This window comes from Haemorhous mexicanus, chromosome 3, assembly GCF_027477595.1.
Source record: "Haemorhous mexicanus isolate bHaeMex1 chromosome 3, bHaeMex1.pri, whole genome shotgun sequence".
Lineage (NCBI taxonomy): Eukaryota > Metazoa > Chordata > Aves > Passeriformes > Fringillidae > Haemorhous > Haemorhous mexicanus.
The window spans coordinates 46,161,560-46,184,925 of record NC_082343.1 but is presented as its reverse complement, the minus strand read 5'-3'; the positions used below and the strand labels follow the sequence as shown (position 1 = coordinate 46,184,925).

Sequence of the window (23,366 nt, the reverse complement as noted above, 5' to 3'; positions counted from 1 at the left end):
TTTTTTCTCTAAACTTTGCAATTGTAATATCTTTGCAGGTGGTTTGTCCAGATTGTAGTGATGATATTGCGGTGAAAAAAGACAATATTCTTGTTCGCTCATTCAAGGATGGCAAATTGTGAGTAGGAATGTTGAGTTTGATAATTGAACAAAATTTATACCTCAAGTGAAATGTAGTATGAGATGTGTTGGTTAAAGTATTAATAACATCCGTAAGCTCAGTGAGTTACTGCCAAGATTTTTCTAATGTTTAAAAAACTGTTAACAGCCTACACGGTGATGAAATTAGTCTTTAACTTTGTCATTATTAGTAATGGGATGCATAAATCTATCTGTCTTAGTTTTAATTTCATTGTTAAAATGAAAACCCAGCAGTATTACGTGACTTCAAGAATGGCCTGAAACTCTTTCCTGCTGAGGTTGGAATAGAGCAGTGCTTTTCAGGGATGTGGCTGTAAGCTTATCCAGCTACAGAAGGGTCAGTGGGGATGTGTGCATGCCTGCACGTACACCACGTGCACACACAGAAATCCTCTTTCTTGTTTGAAGGTACTAAGGCATATGTTTATCTCAGTCTAGACTGCAACTGCATCTTATCGAGCTCCTTGCAAAGAGCTCTAATGCTACTCAAAGTAGGAAAAAGGATAGAGAAACATAGAAAACCAGACTGTCTGGTATTTGCAACAAAATAAAGAACTTTGTGTTCTTAAACTCACAACAATAGAATTCTTTTTCTAGGTTTTAGTTTTTATTTCAAAAGTTGCAGCTATTTATTGTGCTTGGTTCAGTTCAACACAATGGTTTGCAAGGAGGATATTTAAATATTTAACAGTTTTGTTGTGGTTTAATTACTTACTAAGTCTAGGGTATTGCTTTAACATTTGATAGTTTTTCAGGCATCAGTGCACATCACCCAAGGAACACACATAAGATGTGTGCACACAAGCACTTACCCACCCCCCAGTCCTCCACAGCTGCAATTCAGATTTGCTTCCTTGGTTGTAGACAAAGTAAAAATCAGAAAGTGCTTTGTTCTTTCAATCTGAAAGTCTTTAATTTCATATTGACAATTTACACTAATATTCATTTAAGCAAGATAGGGTTCTAAATTAATGTTAAATTAATGTGAGGGTTTAAAGTATTACATATATGGGAGATTCCAGAAACTACCTGTTTGTGGAAGTAGAATGCTTTCTTTAGTGTGCAGTGAATGCATATAGTTCAATTAAATGAAAAACTTTTGGTTTTAATCCACTGACTAACACTGTACCAGAGTAACGCTATTACACTTCATATGCTTCTCATGTATGTTTAGTAAGTGTATTAGAATCTTAATGGGAGCTTTGTATTGTATAGTTAGTTTACCTTTGAAATATTTTAATTTTTTTTAACACTTTCTGAATTCTCCAGTGTTTCTGTGCCACGAAAAGATGTCCGGGAAATCAGTGAAACTTCACCAAAGCCCGACGCTTTGTTAAAACAAGGTAAAAATAACTTCTCATGAGAAACACTTGTATGTATTTGCTTAGTTGCATGAATTGCCCTAAATCTATGGCAGATTGATTCATTTCTTAAGGATCCTAAAATATAGGATCTTTTGTTACAGAGTAATGCATTGAAGGAGAATGCTTATGGAAAGTTAGAGGAACTTTTTTCAAACAAATAAAACCTAACTCAATAAAACCCCGCAAAACAACACCCCACTTTCTCTGCACTGGCTGTAAGTTTAGACATGCCAAACATGCACACATTGGTTCTATACATTATATTTTTCCTTTTGCTTTAGAACTTTATAGAATTATTCTCACCGTAGTGCCCCTAATAGTAAGTAAGTAAATTGCCTTTGTGAGCTTTGAAAATCTGGAATTATGGGTGCATTTGAAAGTTTAAGCTTGTGTGATGAAACTCTTAAGAGTTAGCTTGTGATTTTTAATTCCTTCCCTGCTCTCCCTTTTTGATACATATAAACTGCAGTGTAAACCTGTTGGATAGGGGTTTCCTCAGTTATATTTTCATATATGCCCTGTGCAGGATATCCTTGTTTGTGTCTGTAGATACTAACACGGTAAAAATACTAGCAATATCTCTCAGTGCCTTGATGTGCAGAGAACACATTGGTTCTATACATTATATTTTTCCTTTTGCTTTAGAACTTTATAGAATTATTCTCACTGTAGTGCCCCTAATAGTAAGTAAGTAAATTGCCTTTGTGAGCTTTGAAAATCTGGAATTATGGGTGCATTTGAAAGTTTAAGCTTGTGTGATGAAACTCTTAAGAGTTAGCTTGTGATTTTTAATTCCTTCCCTGCTCTCCCTTTTTGATACATATAAACTGCAGTGTAAACCTGTTGGATAGGGGTTTCCTCAGTTATATTTTCATATATGCCCTGTGCAGGATATCCTTGTTTGTGTCTGTAGATACTAACACGGTAAAAATACTAGCAATATCTCTCAGTGCCTTGATGTGCAGAGAACACTAGGCCAGTTTGACTGGATGAGACAAATAAGGATGGACAACATGGAGTTGTTTAGGATCTTTGAATTTGGAAAGGAATTGTTAGTTTGCAGCCTTCCTTCTACTCCTCACCCCTCATTACTGTTTTTTAAATTGAAATATTTGTGCAAACTGATACTTCCTGCAGTGCTAACAAAGGCTGGTTCTTTTACAGCTTTTGACCAAGCACTTGAATTCCGTAAAAACAGAACTGTTCCTAGTAACTGGAAAACAGAATTGAAAGAAGACAGCTCCAGCAGTGAAGCTGAAGAAGAGGAAGAGGATGAAAAAGAAAAAGAGGATAACAGCAGTGAGGAAGAGGCAAGTGAAGTTAGTAAAAGGCATAGTTACACAGCTGGTAAAAATTAGCAGGGACATACATACTTAAGTAGGTGGAAAAGTCATAATATTAGGGGATATGTGACATGTTAACTTAGGCAACACTGTTAACATGGGCATTATTTAGTAACTTGCTCTTTCCCTGATCTGCTAAAGAACTGCTCCACTCCAAGCTGTCTCCCTGGCTACCCTGTGTAATGAAGCAGAACTTTCAATCAAGGCATTAGCCCCCATGCACTCCACTTCCACCTTTCTTCTCTTTTTTGTCCTGCAAGTATGGAGTCCCCACCTCATGCTTGGTTTTCTGATCATCTGTTCTTTACCCCCAGCCTTCTGTCCAGAAAAAAAATCAGGATGAGAAAAGAAGAAAATTAGTGGAAAGAACTTCATTTCACAGCTGGCTGAGAGGCTGAAAGAGAGGCTTTTAATCCTTTTACCTCTCTGTACCTTTCTCTGGTACTCTAAATCTGTACCTGCCATAATCACTTTTTTCTCTCACTAGGGTTTGAGAGCTGTTCTCTTAGTTTTCAAGCAAGTACCAGTAGTGCAGCAGACTTAATTTCCTATTAGTAGGGGAATTGTGAAGAAGAAACTGAACTGGTTTGGGTCTTAAGTGGTTGTTAGGGTCCCTCTCTCAGTCCATCCTCCATGGATATTGTGGCTCTGGCATATCAGAAGATAGTGTTTCTTTTTTTAGTCATTCATTTCTTTAAAATGTGCTGGGAGACTGCAAAAGTGTGAAGTTATGACTTTTCCACCTCTCCAGGCTTGTAATTTCTTTCTGCCTCCTCTTTAAGCTCTCAGAAGATTACCCAGCTCTGATCAAAAGTTTGGAAGGGGCAAGCAGTGCTCTGCTTAGCATTTTGAGAAGCAAGGAATAGTTCCTTGGGCTCAATGCAATTTCTGCACTTTGTCAGCAGGTCCATGTCCAGCCATGACACATGATGCATGCAGATAAGTTTGTATCTATGCAGAATGACACATCATCTTTATATAGTGATCATTCCTGCACTACTTTTAGGTGAAAAATAAAGAGCCTTTAGCTACAGCATTTGTAAGCATTTGACCTTGTACTCTTTCATCTCCTTCTCTTGAGCTCCTCTTAGTTGCATGTGACATTGTTTGAGCTAATTGTTCCATGTGCTAGACATAAAGATTTCATCTTAGACAAATATTTTGGAATTTACTGTATCACCTCTTGTGATAATATCTTTTCCAGTAAACAGTGATTTCAGTAATTTGTTGAACTAGGAAGTTTTTAAAACAGAGGCAAATTTTTTTTTTCGCTTTTCTTTCTTCTTCTTTTTTTTTCTTGGTGGTTAGTGGCATGTGTGTCTTCTCTCCCCCCATACTTGAGCAGTTTCTCCTGCTTCTTCTCTTGTTATTTTGTGTCTATGACCTCCTGGTTATCAAGCAGCATCTCTTCCCAAACAGGACCTATGGGCCTGCTCTTGGGACTTTATCCACCTGCAGGTTGTTTTACTGTCCCAGGACAGGATGACTTCCCTCAGGCCATCCATGTGGTCCTACTACCCATAAACCAGAACAAAACAGAACAGAAAACCCAAGCCTTTAGAGATGTCAATGTGGACTTAAAAAATAGATATGTCTGTCCTATATATATATTCAACCCATTCTGTAGATATATACATAGATGCTCTTCTATATCTCCTATCTATACACTTGCTTCCATCCTATATAGATAGGAGTTGACATGCAAATCCTCTGTACTTATCTTCTGAGAAGAGTAGTTGCCTTGGTTTTTTTACCCCCTAATGGAAGAGACTGGAAAATGGCCTTTACTTTCCAGAATCTGACGGTAGGTAAAAGAGTTGTCAAAGACCCTCTTTTCCAGTGCTGTGCTATAGTACTGTGTGAATTTGGGTTGCAAAAAACATGTTGTTTTCCTGGATTTTATTTTCCTATGTAGAAGCCACTTTATTTTGACTTGTAGCATAGACAGATACATTAGGGAGTGTAGAGTGACCAGCTAGCTCTCTGGTTGTGTAACTTGAAAATAAGCAAATATGATAGTGTGACCTGCCTGCTTCAAAGCATTATCTAGGAAACCTTGTTGTCTAATTGGATTGAGAGATTATTATCAGATACTATGAGTATTGTATAATACATACTGACTGTAGAGATTCTGAGAAAGTGTAAATGCTTTTCAGAGGCATGCAGGGTCCTAGGCTTTCTGTGTTTGCACACTTCTGTAGAAAGTTACTTTGTTCTCTACTGGAAAAATAATTAAGGAGTATTCATTCACTTGCCATTCTGACATCTCTGTGAATTATCACATTAGAGATATAGGAGTGCCCTTCAGGCATGGGACTATGTAGTAGGAAAGGAGTATTTTATTCAGCCTCTTCATCACCTTTACCTTATTTCCCCCTCTATTTAAAAAGAATACATTCCTTCCTCAAAACATTGCTGGGTTTCCTAATGGTTTTGTTCAGTGGCACCTGTCACCCTTCCCCTAAATGTTCTGTGAGACTAATGTCTTATGGCAAGTTTTTTCTTGTTGGTGAGGAACATGAGAAACCCAAGTAGCTGCTCATGATCTGTTTTCCATGATCCAGCAAATATTGGTAAAAGTCCATTCCAAGTACCTACTGTGGTAGTTGGGAGAAAAAAACAAACAAACAAACAAACATTACGCAGTTTTGGAGTTTTATTCAACCCAAGTAATTTGTTCTCCATGGCCTGTGGAATATGACTGTTCTTAACTAGGCCTTTATCTGTACTACATGCAGAGCTGCAGCATCACCTTATACCTGTCAGAGAAGAATTGGGCTAGATGTGCCAATCTGTGGTGCCCCTGCCCTGTGAAAAGGCTCTCTAGTATATTGGTTGCAGTTCTCTACTCAGCCTGTCCTTAACCATCAAAGCTTCTGCTCTGAGCTCTGCTGGTACACTGGGTGTCAGATGCCCATCATGGAATGCCCCTTACAGAGACTTTCCTCTTGCATTGCCTTTGCAAGATTGGAGTATTTTCCTTGCATTTCTGTTGATAATTATACCTGAAAGGCAACTGTTTCAGCATGTTGTGAATACTGGTTCTTAATTTTTTTGCCTGTTTACTCTGATGTCATCCAAGTGCATTTAATGGGTAAGAGGAAGTACAGAGTAAGAAAAAACCCTACTCCTTGATAACAGTTCCAGCATTTCCTGACCTTAGTTTCAGCTGTATATCTCTATATTAAATAGATTCAGTAGATGTTGGAGGGTTTGGGGTTTGTTTTTGTTTGTGTATTTTTGTTTGTTTGTTTTTCCCAGTTCTGTTTAGTAATGATATTCTGTTTCTGTTGTTTTTTCAACTGTCTTACTATGACTTTAAAGACAGTATGGTTTTTCCCCTTGCTTCAGGGTAGGTGAAGCTTTACTATTTAGTACAAGGAGACTGTTGAAGAATGGGAATGATAAACATGAAATGCAAATGCACCAAAGAAAAATAATTTAGTTTAGATTACTGAATAACTAGTGGTTTTTTTGGAAACTCTACGGGTAGTATTAAAAATTAATCAACTCATATTTGGTGTATTGTTTTGCAGTAGCTCAGTCATCAGAATTTGAAATACTAATATCTTATTGCTACTAGTTGTGGCAAGCCCCATTTCCAAAAGAAATTGAGGTGTTACTAAGCCATAGTGCTTTGTTGTGAAACTCCACTGTTTATTAATCTAAGTAAATCTAATGCAAAGGTTTATTAGTGCAATGAACTGAACTTCCAAAATATCCATTGTTATTTCAGTTCTGGGATTGATCCTGCTCAGCACGCGCTCAGCCGGTGCCCCATGGCAGTTCGCATGCAGTGCCATTGGCTGCGGTTTGCCAGTGCAGTGGATTAGAACTCCTAAGAAAGTGCAAGCACCATTTGCTCCTTGACTTCATCTCTGAAAGTGACGTAGTCTGTCCAGGAACCAAGGAGTCACTTAACTGCAGTAGAAATAGAGCTGAGATTTCTGATATGATCTCTTGATCATTAATAGCGCTGTCTCCCAGACTTTCTGCATAAATGGACGAAATTGAGAACACATCTTGATCTATGGTATCACTTATGATACTTCAGTGATCAGTCAAAAATCCAATTTCGATGTATGTTTACAGTCAATGTTTTATGTATTTTGAAACGCTGTAGTTTATAAAACTTGGTTTCATGTGGCATAGCACTGAGAGCATGTATCTCTCTGTGCCATATCCTGTTGCTGACTACAGTAAAACAAACTTAAACATTTAAACCTAAATTATCACTGCCTTTTGTTTCTTAATGAGGGATGTAACTCAAAATGGTGACAGTTCTCATGTATGCATTGCTTTAAACAGGAGGAAATAGAGCCGTTTCCTGAAGAACGAGAGAACTTTCTTCAGCAGTTGTACAAGTTCATGGAAGACAGAGGTGGGCATTTTAATTAGCAGTTCTTTGAAAAATTGAGCCTGTAAACTAGTAGTGCTTTGCAGTGCAGTTTTGGAAACAGGGAAACTGTACTTATGCCTTCTGCCTTCCCTTCTGTTTGGAAGATGAGTCTGTCACTTGACTCATCTCCTAAAATGCAGTCCCAGATTTCTACTTTCAGAAATAAATGGATATATATAAATATCTATCCTATTATGTTTTGCATATATTGTACTATGTTTGCTATAGTGTACTTATAGTTGTATAATCAAACATTTAATACTTTCAATCATATTAATTTATATTCTCAGTTTAATAACTTTAAAATACTGACACACACACACCTTTTAGGTAATGGAAAAATGCATTTACTTTATGCTAATTTTCTTTTGTGAATCCTGATGACTTAAGTGCATGAACATTATCCATAGATTGAGATGTTTTTGAAAGCCAGCACCAGTCATTATATTAAATCTTTACCAGGCTTTTATATATTGCAAGAAAATGCAGGAGTGAGGGTATCTATATTTAAATTACTATTATAACAAGTTAAATTAGTATCTTCTTATTGCCATATGAAATGAGTTAAACTGTTCACAAGAGATGACAGTGTGATAGCTACTGCTGGTACAGTAGCATAGGAAGTTTCAGCTCTTGAAGCATTATGGGTTTGCTCCTGGTGAGAGTTGGTTTGGGTTTTTTTAAATCAGGGAAAGGACTATTGTATTTTCAGATGTAATTGTTTCAGTCAATGAAATAAAAATATGTACAATATAGTTAGCAAGAAAATTTGCATCATTTCTGTGTGTTCAGTAATGTATGGAAGAATATATATATATATATATATATATACGCATTAAATAACATAACCCATTTTCCCTCTTGTTCAGTAAGACTGTAGAGTTTAAGTTTCATGAAAAGAAAGTACCAGATGCAGGAGGTGGAGTTTAAAATACTGTATTTAATAATAGTGCATATGATGTCAATTTCATGTTATTCTGAAAAAAATACTTCAAAACACCCTAACAACTGTTTTTGTTACCCAGGGACTCCTATTAACAAACGACCTGTATTAGGATATAGAAATTTGAATCTCTTCAAATTATTCAGACTTGTACACAAGCTTGGAGGATTTGATAACGTGAGTATTAGTATGATGAGTACTCCAAAGCCATAAAACCTGAGGATGCTGCTTATTATTGTGAAATAATTTATTACTCTGTGAAGTACTGATAAATAACACAGGACCATTAGATGTATAAAAGTTTCCTACTATGACTGCATAAGACACCTTGTAGCTCTAAAACCCATGCTTTAACATGAACCAGAACTAGTTAGAAGCTAAACAAATTACACATGTACTCAGCATGTTTAATTATTGCTGAATAAAATCAGCCAGCATATGTGTTTTTGTAATAGTTCAAGAAACATTTGTCTGATAAAGTTGTTACCTCCACGTGAAAGGAGTCACTGCTCAGTAAAATCTCAAAGACAACCAATTTAGTGGCCTGATGTGAGGCCCTTAATTTCTATTTATTTTGGGCAGTGTAAAGAAGAATTTGCTTATGGGGATTAGTGAGACTGGTCTTGGGAGGAGTAATTGAAATACATTGAATTCATGGCCAAGCAGGTTCTGTTTGTGCTTCCTGTGAATGTAGCCTGACAGCTGAGGAGGTCTGTTTGTGCAGTGATGCCTTTCTGACAGGCAGGACAGGATGTGGTCATTGGGTATTGCAGTACATCTGCTTTACCTTCACAGATGGTTAGAAATGGGCACATCACAGATCTTTGTCACCAAAGGGCATGTTAAGGACGTAATGAAAGACTAGTAGGCACTGTGGTTGGTGCAGTACTACCAGTGCTGAGTATTGTTAATGCTTTGACTTTTTTTTTCTTTCCAATTTAATTAAAATTCTAGCTCTGATAGTTAAGAATTGCTTTAAATATGAAATGAAAAAAATGATGTACTGATTTTTCCGATAGCTATATTTTCTTTCCTCTCTTTTATTGCCACCTGGAGAGGAAAACCTGCTGTGGCTTGTTGCATTGCAGAAACGCTAAATTGCTTAAAGTGATTACATTAGACTGCAGTTTGCATTACAGTGAAATACTGTGTGTGTGATAAATAGTAATTTTATAGATCAGAGGAAATTACTTACATTTATTTCTTGAAGCTGTAAACTTTGTCAATTTAGCTTTTTTCTCAGTGAATTAACTCAAAAACAATGACTTCATTGTCTTTAACAGATTGAAAGTGGTGCGGTGTGGAAGCAAGTTTATCAAGATCTTGGAATCCCTGTATTAAATTCAGCTGCAGGATATAATGTTAAATGTGCATACAGAAAGTAAGTAATAAAGCCACGTAGTTTATGCTAAAACTACAGTGAACTGAAGTGATGCTGTATTAGGGGTAATACACTTAAAATCCATAACTCTTTGTTTATAATGCAGTTTTTAAGGTTTTAGACCTGCTGCCCATGTTTAGCTTCTTAAAGTTGGATTTTCCTTCTTTAATGAAACTTGCTTATCACAAACAATTAATTTTTTTTTTAGATATCTCTATGGTTTCGAAGAATATTGTACATCAGCTAACATTGAATTTCAAATGGCATTGCCAGAGAAAGTGACAAACAAGCCTTGTAAAGACTGTGAAAAAGAAAAAGAATTGAAGATGCGTGAAGAACCAGAGCAGAATGCAAAAGAGATAAAAGCAGACAAGGACGAGCGCAAGCAGGAAGATGTAGCAGTAGTACAAGCAGAAGAAAAAAAGTCAGCTGAGAATGATAATGAAAGTAAAGAAAATGATAAGACCTCTGTTCTGGTAATATATTTTAAAGTTCATCTTGTATCTTGTTTATAAAGTCTGTTGGTGTGTTAATAACCATTAATTTATATAAAGATTGAAATTTCTGCGATGGATTTAAAATAAAACAAAAACTCACTGTAAACCTAATTTGAAACAAGACATTTGAGCTATATTTACCCTTGGTGCCTGTTTTAGGGGCTCATGACGTCAAATATCTGACTTGTTAGAAAACAGGTCCAACATTTCATTTATTTGGGGACCTCCTGGATGAAATGGAGACTAATTAGTGTCCAGCTTTATCTTTATCTGGATAATGTATGCTCACAGCTAACTATATTGCTGATATTTTCATTATCCATTTGGCTATGCTTGTAAATACTCATAGTAATACTCAGAAATACTGCTGTTACTTTTGTGTTCCCATGAAACCAGTGAAGCTCTACAAAGACCTGGGCCATATTATGTACACATGGTCTAATGTAGTTTAGTGGTCTAGAGAAACAAATGTTTATAGCTTTTCAAAATCCACTGTTGACTCAGTGGCTTTAGCAGAGGAAGTTCAAGGCCATAAATTGATTTGCTGCCCTGTACAGGCCTTGGAGTTTACTGTGGAAGCAGTGTGGCTCCTCAAGTCAGTGTGGAACCCAGCTGTAATGTGGGCTGGTGTTCTCTAGGAGGAATCCCACACAGAGCAGTACTGGTATTTCTGCATCCCAAATGGAAACATGCTTTGTAAAGTGTTGGTCTTTGGGATTGCTTTGCAGTCCAGGTCTAAGAGCTGCATGCCTATATCATTGGGATAAAACAAGCAAGGACACTGGCTGCAACTTGAAACTGTTAGGTTTAGCTTAAGACTTTCAAAAGGAAAAGCAGCAGAGGTGCTGTAATTTTAGGACAAGCCCCACACTGTAGCATTGTTTTGCTCTTATGACTTCAGTATGTTTTGTCTGTCTTTACTTAAATCCTTTGTTTTCACCTTGTGAGTTAACTAAAGGTTTTGTTGTCCTAGGGAAACAAAAAAAATTTGCCAGATTCTGTGTTTGCTCAGCCTGATCAAGAAAAGGACTTAAATGTAATCAAAAGCGAAGATGAAACCAAATTGGAGGATAAAGAGGAGGAGAAGATCAAAGAAATGGAAAATCCTACAGTAAATGCAGATGCTGAAGAAAAAGAAAAATCAGGGTAAGTTATGCTGTTTCTAATCAGATGAGACATAGGTGTTTCTTAAATTTTACTCTTGTAATTTGAACTTCAAATCAGACATGGTGCTGTTAATTAGGCTTGTATCTTCCAGAGACCGTTGCGTTCATAACTTTGTCATGGTTAGGCCATTGAAGTTCATTGGTCTATTTTTAAAGGAAAAGGCACCTCAAGTTTTATAGGTTCCAGGCCTAAATGTAAGCTGAGTGAGAACAGAATATACAAAGCATAGGTCACTATTTGATTTAATACAAAAGCATTGCAGTCATTGCCAGGAGTATTTTCATACTTGATTTTGGAACAAGTATAAGGCAAACTTGTGGTTTGCCACAAACTTTTGCTTTTGGACAGGGGTGTGTAACGTGGGAAAAGATGGAAGTACCTTGCAGTGCTCAGTTAACAGCCTTGCTGTTGAACAGGCCTGGTACTGGCAGGAGTCTCTCATGCAGACCTTCAGACAGGTGTTTTGAAAGTAGGAGATGGAAATAATAGGGATGCTCAGGGCCATCTCATCAGTGAGTCTCTGTGAATCTTTTGGTTCATGGAATGGGCAGGTTTTCCTGTTTCAGTGCAGGAAAATCTCACAAGTGTTTTTCAGCAGCCACACAAAAACCCAACCAGAATATAGTCCTTATTAATCCCCAGTGTGTTAACAATTAGTATCCTTACAATTAAAGCTCTCATACAGTATGATTTCTAGTATTAAGAACACAACAATTCCCCTTAGAGGTCAGATAGATCTCTTTTAATACAGTATTTGTCCCCAATAAAACCCAGTAACAGATGCTTAAGGCTGAAGCTGTTACAAGAGGAAAAGCAGATAATGACACCTCCTTATACTTTCACAGCAATCTGTATATCAGGGATGTGTTGGGTTTTGTTGGGTTTTGTAGTTAATACCATCTGTTGCCTGACCAGTAATTCCTTTGTTCATTCCAGCAATTTTGTTGATTAGTAGATGAGCTGCCTTATCTTGATCTTCTATCTAAATATCATTAGCTCTTAATGATTCTTCTGGCCCATTAAAAATTGTGGCCAGAATGTCATGGTTTAATATATTGATTTCTGATTCATCGGTAGTAGTTATTTTATTTTATTTTAGATTTTGATTTTTTTTTGTGGATTCTGGAATGATCCTTTTGTAATAAGATTTGTCCTCCTGCATATTTTCAGTGAGATTTCATTGGCAATTTCTGTAACTCAGAAATGCAGAATACAGAAAACCAAGTTTACCTGAACTCAGTTGAAGAGCCATTTCTTTATGGATGTGATTTTGTTTGTATCCTATGTAAACTTTTCTTTTTTAAATTACTAATTGCTGGACTTTGTTGCATTTGTTATTTTTAATGTGAACTAGATGAGTTGTACTTTAACAGGTTTGCAATATTTTCAGAATTATTAAAGACTGATTTTACAATGCTGCTTTCAAAATATGGAACTAAATAGATGGAAAACTTTGCAATGCTCAGAAAATAGCAGTTTTTAAAGTTCTCTAAAATCTGTATTTGTATGTGTGTATGTTTGTGATGTTACTTTATTTATATACCTGGGAAGTGTGGTGGCTTCACGCTTACCATGCTGCAGCAGTAAATGGTACATGAAAAGTTAGAAGCTGCATTTGCTTTTCAGTAATACTTTATTTTTATTTTTTTAAGTTGGGGTGTTTTTAATCCCAAATCATGTCAATTTGCATTATTTATTACATCAAAAATGTTATTAGTGTTCCTATTATTTTATTTATGAAAACAACAAAAATCTGTAGAGAATTTCCTTTTAAAAATTTTCCCAATTCACCTGATAGCAATTGAGTGAATTCTTTTCCCTCTGCTCCTCCTTACTCATCCCAGTGAAAAACTCTTCCAACTAGTATTTTTGCTATTGTGACTCATGGAAGATTGTAACGAATTGCTTAGAATAGAAAGCATAACTCTAAAAAGGTGGTGATGTGGTCATTGCGGGGAGGTATGCTGTGTTTAAGGGATAATTTAAATTACAAAAATGGAACACTTATAGCAGGTAATTTTAAGTATTTATAAGCAGTGTTACTGTAGTAGCACTGTTAGCATGATTACTTTTCCCTTCTACCCTCTCAGATTGATAAGGAGTACAAAATGCACTTGAGTCAGCTTTAAAGAGCTTTCAAAAATGTTACTGTCATCCTAAGTGCTAAACAATGTTTTTAGCTTTTATGCCATAAAGGCTTAAAGAGAATTTATGGGGCATTGTATTAGATGTTGTACTTCCCTATTCCCAACTTCATGGATTAGAAGTGGCAGAATTTATACAAAGGTGGAAATGCTGTGGATGGAGTTTTTTGTTGTACTGAAATGCAAAATGAAAACAGGCATTTTTTAGGTAGAAAACTAATCACACACACTAATACCTGAAATGTAATCGAAATAGATCAGTGTGAAATTCAGATTGAAATTTTGTTATTTGGTGCATTTAAAATGTCTTCCTAGCATTTTTTTCAAGTTTTGGACCATTTGTCCTTCACAGTCCTAACAAAACAGCTAAACAAATTAAATCTAATGTTATATTAGGCAAACTTTTAGAGTTTTCTATTTGTGTTTAAAACTGTAGGACTTTGGACATCTTCATGTAGCTTATTTGTCTATAGACACAAGGAACCGTGAGGATAGAAAAACTTCTGGCTTTCTTCTTGCTGACTTTCTTATGGGAGGACTGGATGTAATTCCCAACTTCCAAATGTCAGGAAATACTGCTGGAAGCCAGGGTTGTTTATTTTCTGCAGGTTTTGTTTCTCTGTGCAATCCCATGCATCTCAAACTTTTGAGATTGCTACCACTTGAATTGTATGGTTCCATCTACACAGACTTTAGCAATATGATGAAGAGGAAGAAAGGCTCAGCTTTCTCTTTCTTTCTTCCCTAGAGTGCCAGTTTCTTGCCTGTTTGTGTATCTCTGAGCACTGAGAGCAGAGATTCAAAGGGCACCTTGCCCTTTATTCTGTACATGCTTCTCTTGTTCGCTTTTTGCTTTGGTTTTTGGTTGTTTTTTTTTTCCTGTGACTAGTGGAAGATACCTGTGCTCGATACAGGTTGTACAACTTGTGATCAGTAAAACAAGTTTTAAAAAAAAGCCAGTAATGTGTCTGTCCCAGAGGATCCTTTACAAAACTGACTTCGTAAATCATCCTTTTCCATAACATCCAAAAAAGTAGTTTTACTTGGCCAATGAATAAAGAAGAATGTTCATAATCCTTCTTCTTCAGAAGTTCCTACGAACTTGGTGTTGTGGAAGTCATGATCTTCAAATGTAGCATTGTGTGGTTGGTGTGCTGTTTCCTTTGTAGCATCCAATAATATCAGCTGTTTGAACTTGGTGATCGCTTGAGTCAAAGTCAACAAATTTGGAACGGAACTATTTTTCTACACAATGAACAGTGTAGACAATTGAATATGTTCCAAGGAGATTGAGGCCAGGAGCCTAGTGGAGATTTTAGAAGGTGTGGGTTTTTTAGTACAGACTAATAAAGTGAAAGGAAAATCTTTAAAAATTTCGTAGTAGGTGCAGTCTGGAAACAGAAGTGTAGTTAATTGCTATAAAACCAATATTAGTAAGATTTTTCCTCCCAGATAGTTAATTCAACTCCAAGTTTCTATGTTGGTTTTGGAGTTTTTACTGAGATTTTTTTTTTGTTGTTGGTTTTATGTTTTATTTTGGTTTTAACACTATGCTCTAAGGCACCTGGAACAGACCACTATCAAGAACTTAATACTGAAATGAAAGTTGAAATGCGGAGAATCTGGGTAATTTTTGCTTCTCAACAAAAATTGGCAGCAGACTTATATATGGGTAGTATTAGGATTTTTGAGGTGCCTGGGCAAAATTCTTTTAAGCATCCCAATTCTAGTACATAGACATAGCCAGACGTTTTGTTCTTGTATTTTCTTTCTTGTGGCTGAGGTGCTGCCTTAACACCAGGAAGGGCTGCCATCACTGGATCTTACCTTGTTCTTGCTCATCAGACTCATTTTCACAAGTCCTTCTTTGGCCTTAGAAACTTCTTGAATTTATTTGTTTATTGTTCTTGACAATGGTTTAATTATTGATTTTCTTCATGGAATGCACAAACAAATGTCCTTAGGGAGTTTAAGAATCCTAAACACTTCTGGTTGTCTGATACTGATGGTTTACATCTTTATGGTGTGGTTTTCTGGTAGCTGGTTCTGTCATATTTTGACAGTATCACAAGGTGAAAATGCTAATCATTTAGTCTTTGGTTTAATTCTGTTCAAGATTATCTGCCATTCATTCACATGCAAAGGAAAAATCTTAATCTTAAAGCTGTTACATGCATATTTCATGCAGTAATAACATTTCCCCTCCTGTAAGCAGTAGGAGGGGACTAGGAATAATAAAAGCAGTAATTGAAAACTAAGTCAAGATGTGCATTGTTTCATATGAGGGATTTTACTAAGGGGTATTGCCTCTGTGGAGTAAGAGGACTGCTTGCTGTGCCTGTGCTGCTGCTGAAACTTTTTGTACAAGAGTTAAATTTTCTGATAACACCGGTTAGGGATTTTCTGAAAGAAGTTTACAGTGGGCTTATAGTCAGAAGCTCCATTTCACATACAGAAGACATTGTTAGAGGCAATGTTTTCTTCAATTCCTTATCTCTTGAAATGACACATCATTGTGGTGGTGGATCTGAAATGGTAGCAAGAAGGTTAGACTCATTTGGAGTGTAGAATATTTGATATAAAAGGCATATCTCTCAGCTTTTGGAGAGTTGAGAACTATATATTGAGATAGCTTTCCCCAGTTTGATTCAAGTTTATGTGGAATTGATTAGCTTGGGAAAATGGAGAACAATGTGCCGTGTTCAGTGCTTGTGTAGTGTAAATGTATGCTCAGAATTTTAAATTGTTGGTGTGTATGCTAAAGGAAAATGCTTATAAGAACCATACTTAGTAGTTTTATTTATAGGACTATATTTCAATGCTCTTATTTATGATGTGTGTTCTGTTTATGTATTTCAGCTGGCTTTGTATGAGGAAAGAAGTTCATTGCATAGTCATGTTTATAGAAACAGTCTAATTGATTGTTTTTTGTTAATATAGAATCCAGACTGATACATGCATACATGTAATGGTTGCTTTTGATACAGCAATAAGCTGCAGATGACACAATAATGAAGCGTAGAGTGGCAGTGTAAATATACTGGCTCTTTGTATTGGTTGGAAGGGAGACACCTGAGATGGGAAAAGTGGTTCTGCCATCATATTTTACATAGCAGATGGTCACTGTGCAGGTTATTAACCATGGTGGCTGTCACCAAGGCTTACATGTGTGGGAGAGTCTTTAAACACTCATCAGATACTGGGTGCTTCCAAGGTGAATGTGAACCAGTGCTGTAAAAACAGGAAGGGCTGTACTCTTCAGTCAGACTTTGGAACCCCTTTTTATCCTTTTGAGGAATGTTTCAAGATGTGGCTGAATGATGAGAAGTGATAACCTGAGGTCCTCTCACCTGTCTGGCAGCAGAGGAGCACGCTGATCCCAGCCAACGTGCTTGCATGATTGAAGTGTGCTGTACTACACTCAAGCAGATCAAGGCAGTGCTTTCCCCTTCCCTTGGGCCCTGGGACCCCAGTTGCATTTATTCCAACTTTCTCTGTGCAGACAGAAGTCCCTGGGACTTTTATTTTCAGATTTTCTTTGTAACTTCAGAGGTGCTGTGGTTCAACCCAACTGGCAGTCGTGTACCATGCAACCATGGCTCACTCCTCCCACCCTGGTGCATCCAAAACAGAGCACTGTGCTGCCAAGGAGAACTAATCTCTATCCCAGCCAAAACTAGAACAAGAGGGAAGACAAATACTAGTGATTTTTTGAGACATGCTATTTTGTGTAATTAAAGATGATATTCCATTATCATGGCGTTAAGTAAAGGTCTCAATGACCTCTCTGCCTTAAAACTTAAGGTCACCTTAAGTGACCATCACATCTGTGATTGGCAGTTTCAAAAGAAACTGAACATCTTTCAGCTCTGTATTATGAGAAGTAGATATTAAATTATGCGCTAGGTTGAGAAAAGGGAAAAAAATAAGCAGGAAACAAAAATAGAAGCTAATTCCTAAACTTGAAGTGTCAATTATACTAAAGTTTATTTCTGCTAGTGATTCAATTAACTGTAATGACTTAATTAAGCCAATAATTTAAATAATCTTACTTCCTCAAATTTTAGAATAACCCCTGAAAAAATAATCTTGCATGTGCCATCTCACCTGCTGTGTGTACCAGTTTGATGCACCGGGGAAGTGTTCTGGAGTAAGGATAGGTTTGCTGCACAACAGGAATTCTTGGAAGCAGATACAATGTTCCAAATCACACTCTGTCTCTTAGGTTTCACCTGGGCTTTGTAACAGCTCATGTTTAGTGCCAGAGAATGTGGGCTGAAAGAGATTTGCATGATTTTTGCTGCAGTTTCTTGAGTGGTGTAAGAGCAGCAATGTTTAATTTATTAACTACGTCCGGTTGTTAATACACTTAATTATTGGCTTGTTGGTGTTAAATCTTTGTATTGACTGAGAGTGACCTACTGTGTGTGGTTTTAGCCTTTTGAGGATGTTGCCTTGTCCTTAGAAACTAATGATAAGCAATATTTGTATGCTCTAAACATTTTAATGGTTTTACTTCATTAATGAATAGGTTTGCATTTCAATTCATTCATTTCTTGCTTCTGAATGTTTATGTTCCCAATCCTTTTGAGATGGGGTGAGGGTATTCTTTTTAGTCTGTGGTTGTAATTTGTAATGCTTTTCAGTCCTGATAAGCTTTCTGGTAATACTTTGGATTCTGGAACAGAGTTACACTTGTATTGCTGTGTCTCCTGTACACTGTGTATGCACATCTGCTGCTGCCTTGTTTCATCAGCTGCTGCTGGGGTTGTTCAAATTGTTGCAGCTTTGTGGTAGATATTGCTTGGTACTGGTTTTAAGTTGACAATAACTGTCTGCTGCCAAGAGGTTGTTTCTTTTTTTCTTTTCTCTACATTTTTTTTTTTTTTTTTTTTTTTTACTTTTTCCCCATGCCCTTTCCCCAAATGGGATTTTGACTAAACAGCATTGAAGAAAATCCGATGATGATCTCGTGCATGCATACATGGACTAATGAAGTTATGACTGTGCATACTGGATGCCTACAATCACAATTTCCTCTTAGAAACCTCACTTTTGTGGCAGTCGTGGCTTCTCCTTTGTCTGCACTGCCAGATTTGAACTATTTATGGCATTATAAGACAATATCTTCCTTGCAACCATTGGTATGTGTTCTTGGGTTTTGTGTTGAGGTTTTTTTGTTACTTTTTTGTTCCAGGAGCGATATGAGTGTGTTGGATTTTTCTTCTCCAAAATGATGAACGTTCTTTGCTTCTGTTTGGTTTCCTAAAACCTCAAGCTTATGATTGCTAACCAAGTCACTCCTTAGAACACTTTTTAATTGCAGCCATCTCTGCTGATGTTTTGCTTTTGCTTCCTGACATGCCCTCCACCTATGTTCCACCTGCTGTTCACATCTCCTTGACCATCCAAGTTACTCACTATGATGGTTTCATACATCTCTTCCAGAAGGTACCAATTTCTGGTATTTTCATGGAGTCTTTGTAGGATATGTTGGGACACCAAGATGGGAGAGACTCCAAATTTGTTCATCTTTTGAAAAGCTGTTGGCACCATAATTTCCAGTATCTGGAAAATCCTGAATCTCCAACATAGGCATACTTTACTTTGCAGACAGCATTCAAGGACTGTGCCCCTAGATCTTGTAGAGAAAAAAGTTAAAAGGCAGAATTTGGTTCACTGCAGTTTTGAAGTGTACTTAGTAATGGAAAATCAAAAGCTCTTCTTGTTCTTGGAGCAGTGGTGGCTCTGCTTCTGATCCCATTTTTTTAGCTTCTTTGTGGTAATACCTGTTGTACTGAAATTACCTAGGAGTTCTTGTTTAGTGCAGCAGAGAGTATAACTTAAAATAATTTAAATTATTAGTTGGTGCTTTTTGTTCTTAGCTGTGGAATTCTATTCAGGGATTTTTCATCTGAATCTTTGGGCACCTTTTCTCTTGATTTCTTTGGGAAGTAATTTTTGCCATAAGTGAGCTTTCAAAGCTTGTTTGTTCATGTTGCACTTTTAACTCTGGTGGTTTTAACTTCACTAGCAAAGTAGTTCTCTGAAAGGATATAGTTCTATATCTATCTATCTATATATCTCCTGGAGGGCTGAGACTTTGTGTGTGTGTGTATATTTATACATATACATACATGTATACATAAAAAATAAAATTAAAATATTGGCCTTCTAGAATTTACTGTATGGTCCATGCCATATATACCTGAATAGACAGATATGTCTTCTGGGACTTGGTGTACTAAACCAAGATGGATTTTTTTAGCCTTTGTCTCAGTGTGTATGCACATGTCTGTGTGTATACATATATGTATTTGTATATTTAGTGTATATCTCTGCATATATATATATATATATATGTGTGACAACATGAATTTCTGAAGTAATTTTATTCAATCAGTGTGGTTATACTACAGTTGAATTTAGCATATTGTTCTGAATTACCTTTTGCCAGCCAGCTAATTAGGTAGCAATACTGCAGTTTTACTTCTGCAAAGGAGCATCCTTTCACAGAGAGAAGGTAGCTTGGCTTATCTGAGAGTTTTCTACTGAAAATGTTATAGAAAGGTTTAGATTATTAATACAGACTTCTCTGTTTGTAAGCTTAACTAAAATACTGGTGTGAATCAGACTTGGAACAGTATTTACGTTCACTCTTATCCAAATATCCAAACATACCTGTTCCATCTATCAGGTTTTTTGATTATTGGCAGTCTGCAGTTGTTGTGAATTTAGCCAGCAGCTAAATCTGTGCTGTGTTGCACAGAGTGTGTGATTAGAATGGTACGGGGCCAATAGTGCTGCTTTAGAAGTCTAATTAAGATTAGATTTTTCCCCCATTAACTTTTTTAATCTAGTCTGCCTGTTTAAGCTGATTGCAGATAATTTTCAGATAACTGAGCAGGCTGTAGCTACCATTGACTGAAACTAGCAAGATTTGTGGGTTCTTAGTGCTTCTGAAAATTGGTACAAAATATCTAAAAATGTGTTCAAAATTTCCTTACTTCTGAAAGCAGTGAACACCTGCCTGTGTATTTATATAGTAATTAAATGCAAGTTTGACATATTTAGAATACTTTCAGTGTAATTGGCAAGGAGTGGCAAGGTCATAAATTAGCACAGGTTGTTTAATTTGCTAATACAGTCACATAAGGTGCTGAGGTTTCTTTTTGTGGTCCAAAATTTGGTAATGGACGCAGTAATTTCAAGCTGTTGAGACAGAGTTTATGTATTATAGTAATAAAACAAGGATTTTTTTGAGAAGCAAGTTTCAAGAAGCATTTGTAAAACTTGTAGGTTAAAAAAGTGAATTTAGGAAATTTTCTCTATATTGAAAATAATTAATTTTTAAGTGGGAAAATTATATTTAAACAAAGAGACTGCATGCAAGAATCATGTAAAGATGAGTTTGACCAACTTCTACTCATACAGATTTTGATGGATTTTTTTTTCTTTTAGTCACTTTTGCACCTTACAGTCACTGGATTTTGTGTGTGTTGCTATGTCCTATTTTGCTGATGTTACTCAGCTGTAGTACAGTTTCACATATTTGGAGCCTCCTGTTTCCCACTCTCTAATGCATCCACAATATTTATCAATATATGTGGTTTGGAACTGAAAAGCTTATGAAGTATCTCATATTAACTCTACAATTTTTTAAACCTTTCAAGAGATGACACGAATAAGGAAGAAGATGAAGATGAAGAAGAAGCAGAGGAGGAGGAAGAGGAGGAGGAGGAAGAAGACAACAATAACAATGAGGAAGAAGAGTTTGAATGCTATCCACCAGGCATGAAAGTCCAAGTGCGGTATGGAAGAGGGAAAAATCAAAAAATGTATGAAGCTAGTATTAAAGATTCTGACATCGAAGGTGGAGAAGTCCTTTACTTGGTGCACTACTGTGGATGGAACGTGAGGTAACTTGAGTTTTAGTTAGTGATTACTTCTTGAATTACTTCTCAAATACACTTATGAATTTTAAAAACTAAATTAATAGACATCTGGAGTCCTAAACTTTCAGTATTGGTGTTCTGTGAAGGTCATTGTACTGTATAAAACTTAGATATTTTTAACACTATATAAATGCAGGGCTTTAGTTACTTTGAAAATCATCTTAAAATGACTTGTCCAAAGAAGGCTTCATTTGTTCCCAATCTTACTTTTAGATCTTCCCATGCAAGTGACACATCACTCTTTTCAGGTTCCTCCTCTGGCTCTCTTAAGCCGGTTTTCTCTGATTCAGTGTTTGAGTAGTGCATTTAGCTGAGGGAGCTCACTCTTGTCAGTGAAGCACAGCAACAGCGCCCTGTTGCTGGTATAAAGGGTATTTAACTGGAAAACAACAAGATTCTTAGTGGCAAATAAGTGCACGGCAAGTAACTGCATTTCATCTGATCTTATATCTATCCTCCCTTCCCCACCTCCTCTCCCAGCCAGACTCTTCTTAGGCTAGTGGCTTCTTATGCTTTCTTTAATAGAAGGAGGAGCATATGGGTTGTTTTGTCTTTAGTCTAGCATTAATAGAAATAAGTTGAAGTATTTCTATTGCTATTTCGGACCTCTTTTTTGCTATTTAAAACTTGAAGCAACTTTGAAAACAGTGGAGAAAACTAAAATTTTTGAGCAGCTTATAAGCTTGTCTGCTCCTTTCCTCAGTTTCCACATAATTGCTCATTGTCCTTAAATACTACCTTTTAAACTTTATTATTGTCTGTAAAAAAACCCTTACAAGTCTGAGGTACTTTGTTCTTATTTTTCCTTTTCTGGGAAAGCTGAGGTTCTTGTAACCTTCATCTGTCATCCTGCCTCTGGCCAAGAGGGCAGGACAAATACCATTTATTCAGTTCTAGCAAGATCTGCTAGCAAAGGTAACAGAAAAGTGCAGTGCTTCTCTTGCTGCCTTGAATTCACCTCTTTGCATCAAGGCTCGGCGGTTTGCAGGCGCTGCTGCTAAGGAGGAATCTCGCTCTTGCCAGTTTTGGTACCGATCTTCTGTAGAAATTTTGCTCTACATTGATCTGCAGCAATAGCATCTGACATAAACTGTCTTCAGGCAACGTCTGTGAGCGTAGTGGGCTGTGAAGTCAAGAGATGAGGGGAGATTCAGCCTGCTCCAGGTGGCAGCTGGGGTGTGACTTGCGTTCTGGTCCAGTTCTTATTGAGGAAGACTCCCTTGGAGTGCAATTTGCTGGAATTTTCATCCTGCTCACTGAAGACTACTGTGTGTACCATTCCAAGAGGTTTCTTGCTTTTAAACTCTTGTTTTGGAATTCACATGTAAGCATAGAAGTTATTTTTCTTTGGAGCAAATATCATGCTGTTATCCATGCTGTGAGGTGAGATGATCAGAATTTCACTTGAGCAGTACTGCTTCAAATCTGAAGAAATGAGAAGTCAGAAATGAGTCTTCTTCACCTTGGAGATTCCAGCACCCCAGTTCTTAAAGGAGAAATCAAGATTCTAAATTTTTAAAGCTGCATTTTAAGCAAATCTGCAGATTGATGTCAGAGGCATTATTTCTGTGACTAGGATATGTTTGACAATAAAAGCATTTTTAGTTAACTTGAACTCATTTGAGAAGTAAGGAGTGTTGATTGTTTGGTCTTTCTGGCAGCAGGACTTGAGTTTATACTTTTACCTGGTGTTTCAAAAGAGCCCTCTGAAAAGGTTTGGGGAGGGACTAGGATTCTTCACTGAAAAATACATTGGTGATTGAGGTTTAGCTGTGGGACTGTGCATGGACTCTGCTAAATGGTGCTAATTTTTTTTCATACATGTAAAATTACTTAGGTTTATGGATTTGACAGAGTGTGTAAGCCTCAGCTTTAGCCAGCATCCAAACACTTTGACAGTTTAGTATTGTGAAAACTAGTCTTGTAGGCTAGTCTTGATTTGGCTTTCAGTCAGTGACAACCTGGAAAAGCAACTGCCTTAGCTGGGTAGGAAGCAATTCCCTCCTCTCCTTATTCATTGTAGATTACTTAG

The 23,366-nt window shown here is 36.8% G+C and overlaps 1 protein-coding gene across 4 annotated transcripts in view; it reads left to right on the top strand.

Moving 5' to 3' along the window:
- Positions 1-23,366, top strand: part of ARID4B (AT-rich interaction domain 4B) — an 88,434-nt gene that overhangs the window by 48,479 nt on the left and 16,589 nt on the right. For 3 of the 4 annotated variants that reach the window (XM_059841625.1, XM_059841627.1, XM_059841629.1), the window contains exons 9-17: positions 39-118; positions 1,411-1,484; positions 2,670-2,815; positions 7,157-7,229; positions 8,273-8,367; positions 9,474-9,571; positions 9,780-10,047; positions 11,042-11,214; positions 21,053-21,298. In XM_059841625.1, the coding sequence (XP_059697608.1) occupies positions 39-118; positions 1,411-1,484; positions 2,670-2,815; positions 7,157-7,229; positions 8,273-8,367; positions 9,474-9,571; positions 9,780-10,047; positions 11,042-11,214; positions 21,053-21,298 (1,253 nt within the window). The remainder of the gene's footprint in view (positions 1-38; positions 119-1,410; positions 1,485-2,669; positions 2,816-7,156; positions 7,230-8,272; positions 8,368-9,473; positions 9,572-9,779; positions 10,048-11,041; positions 11,215-21,052; positions 21,299-23,366) is intronic. The other variant, XM_059841628.1, reaches the window with a different exon arrangement.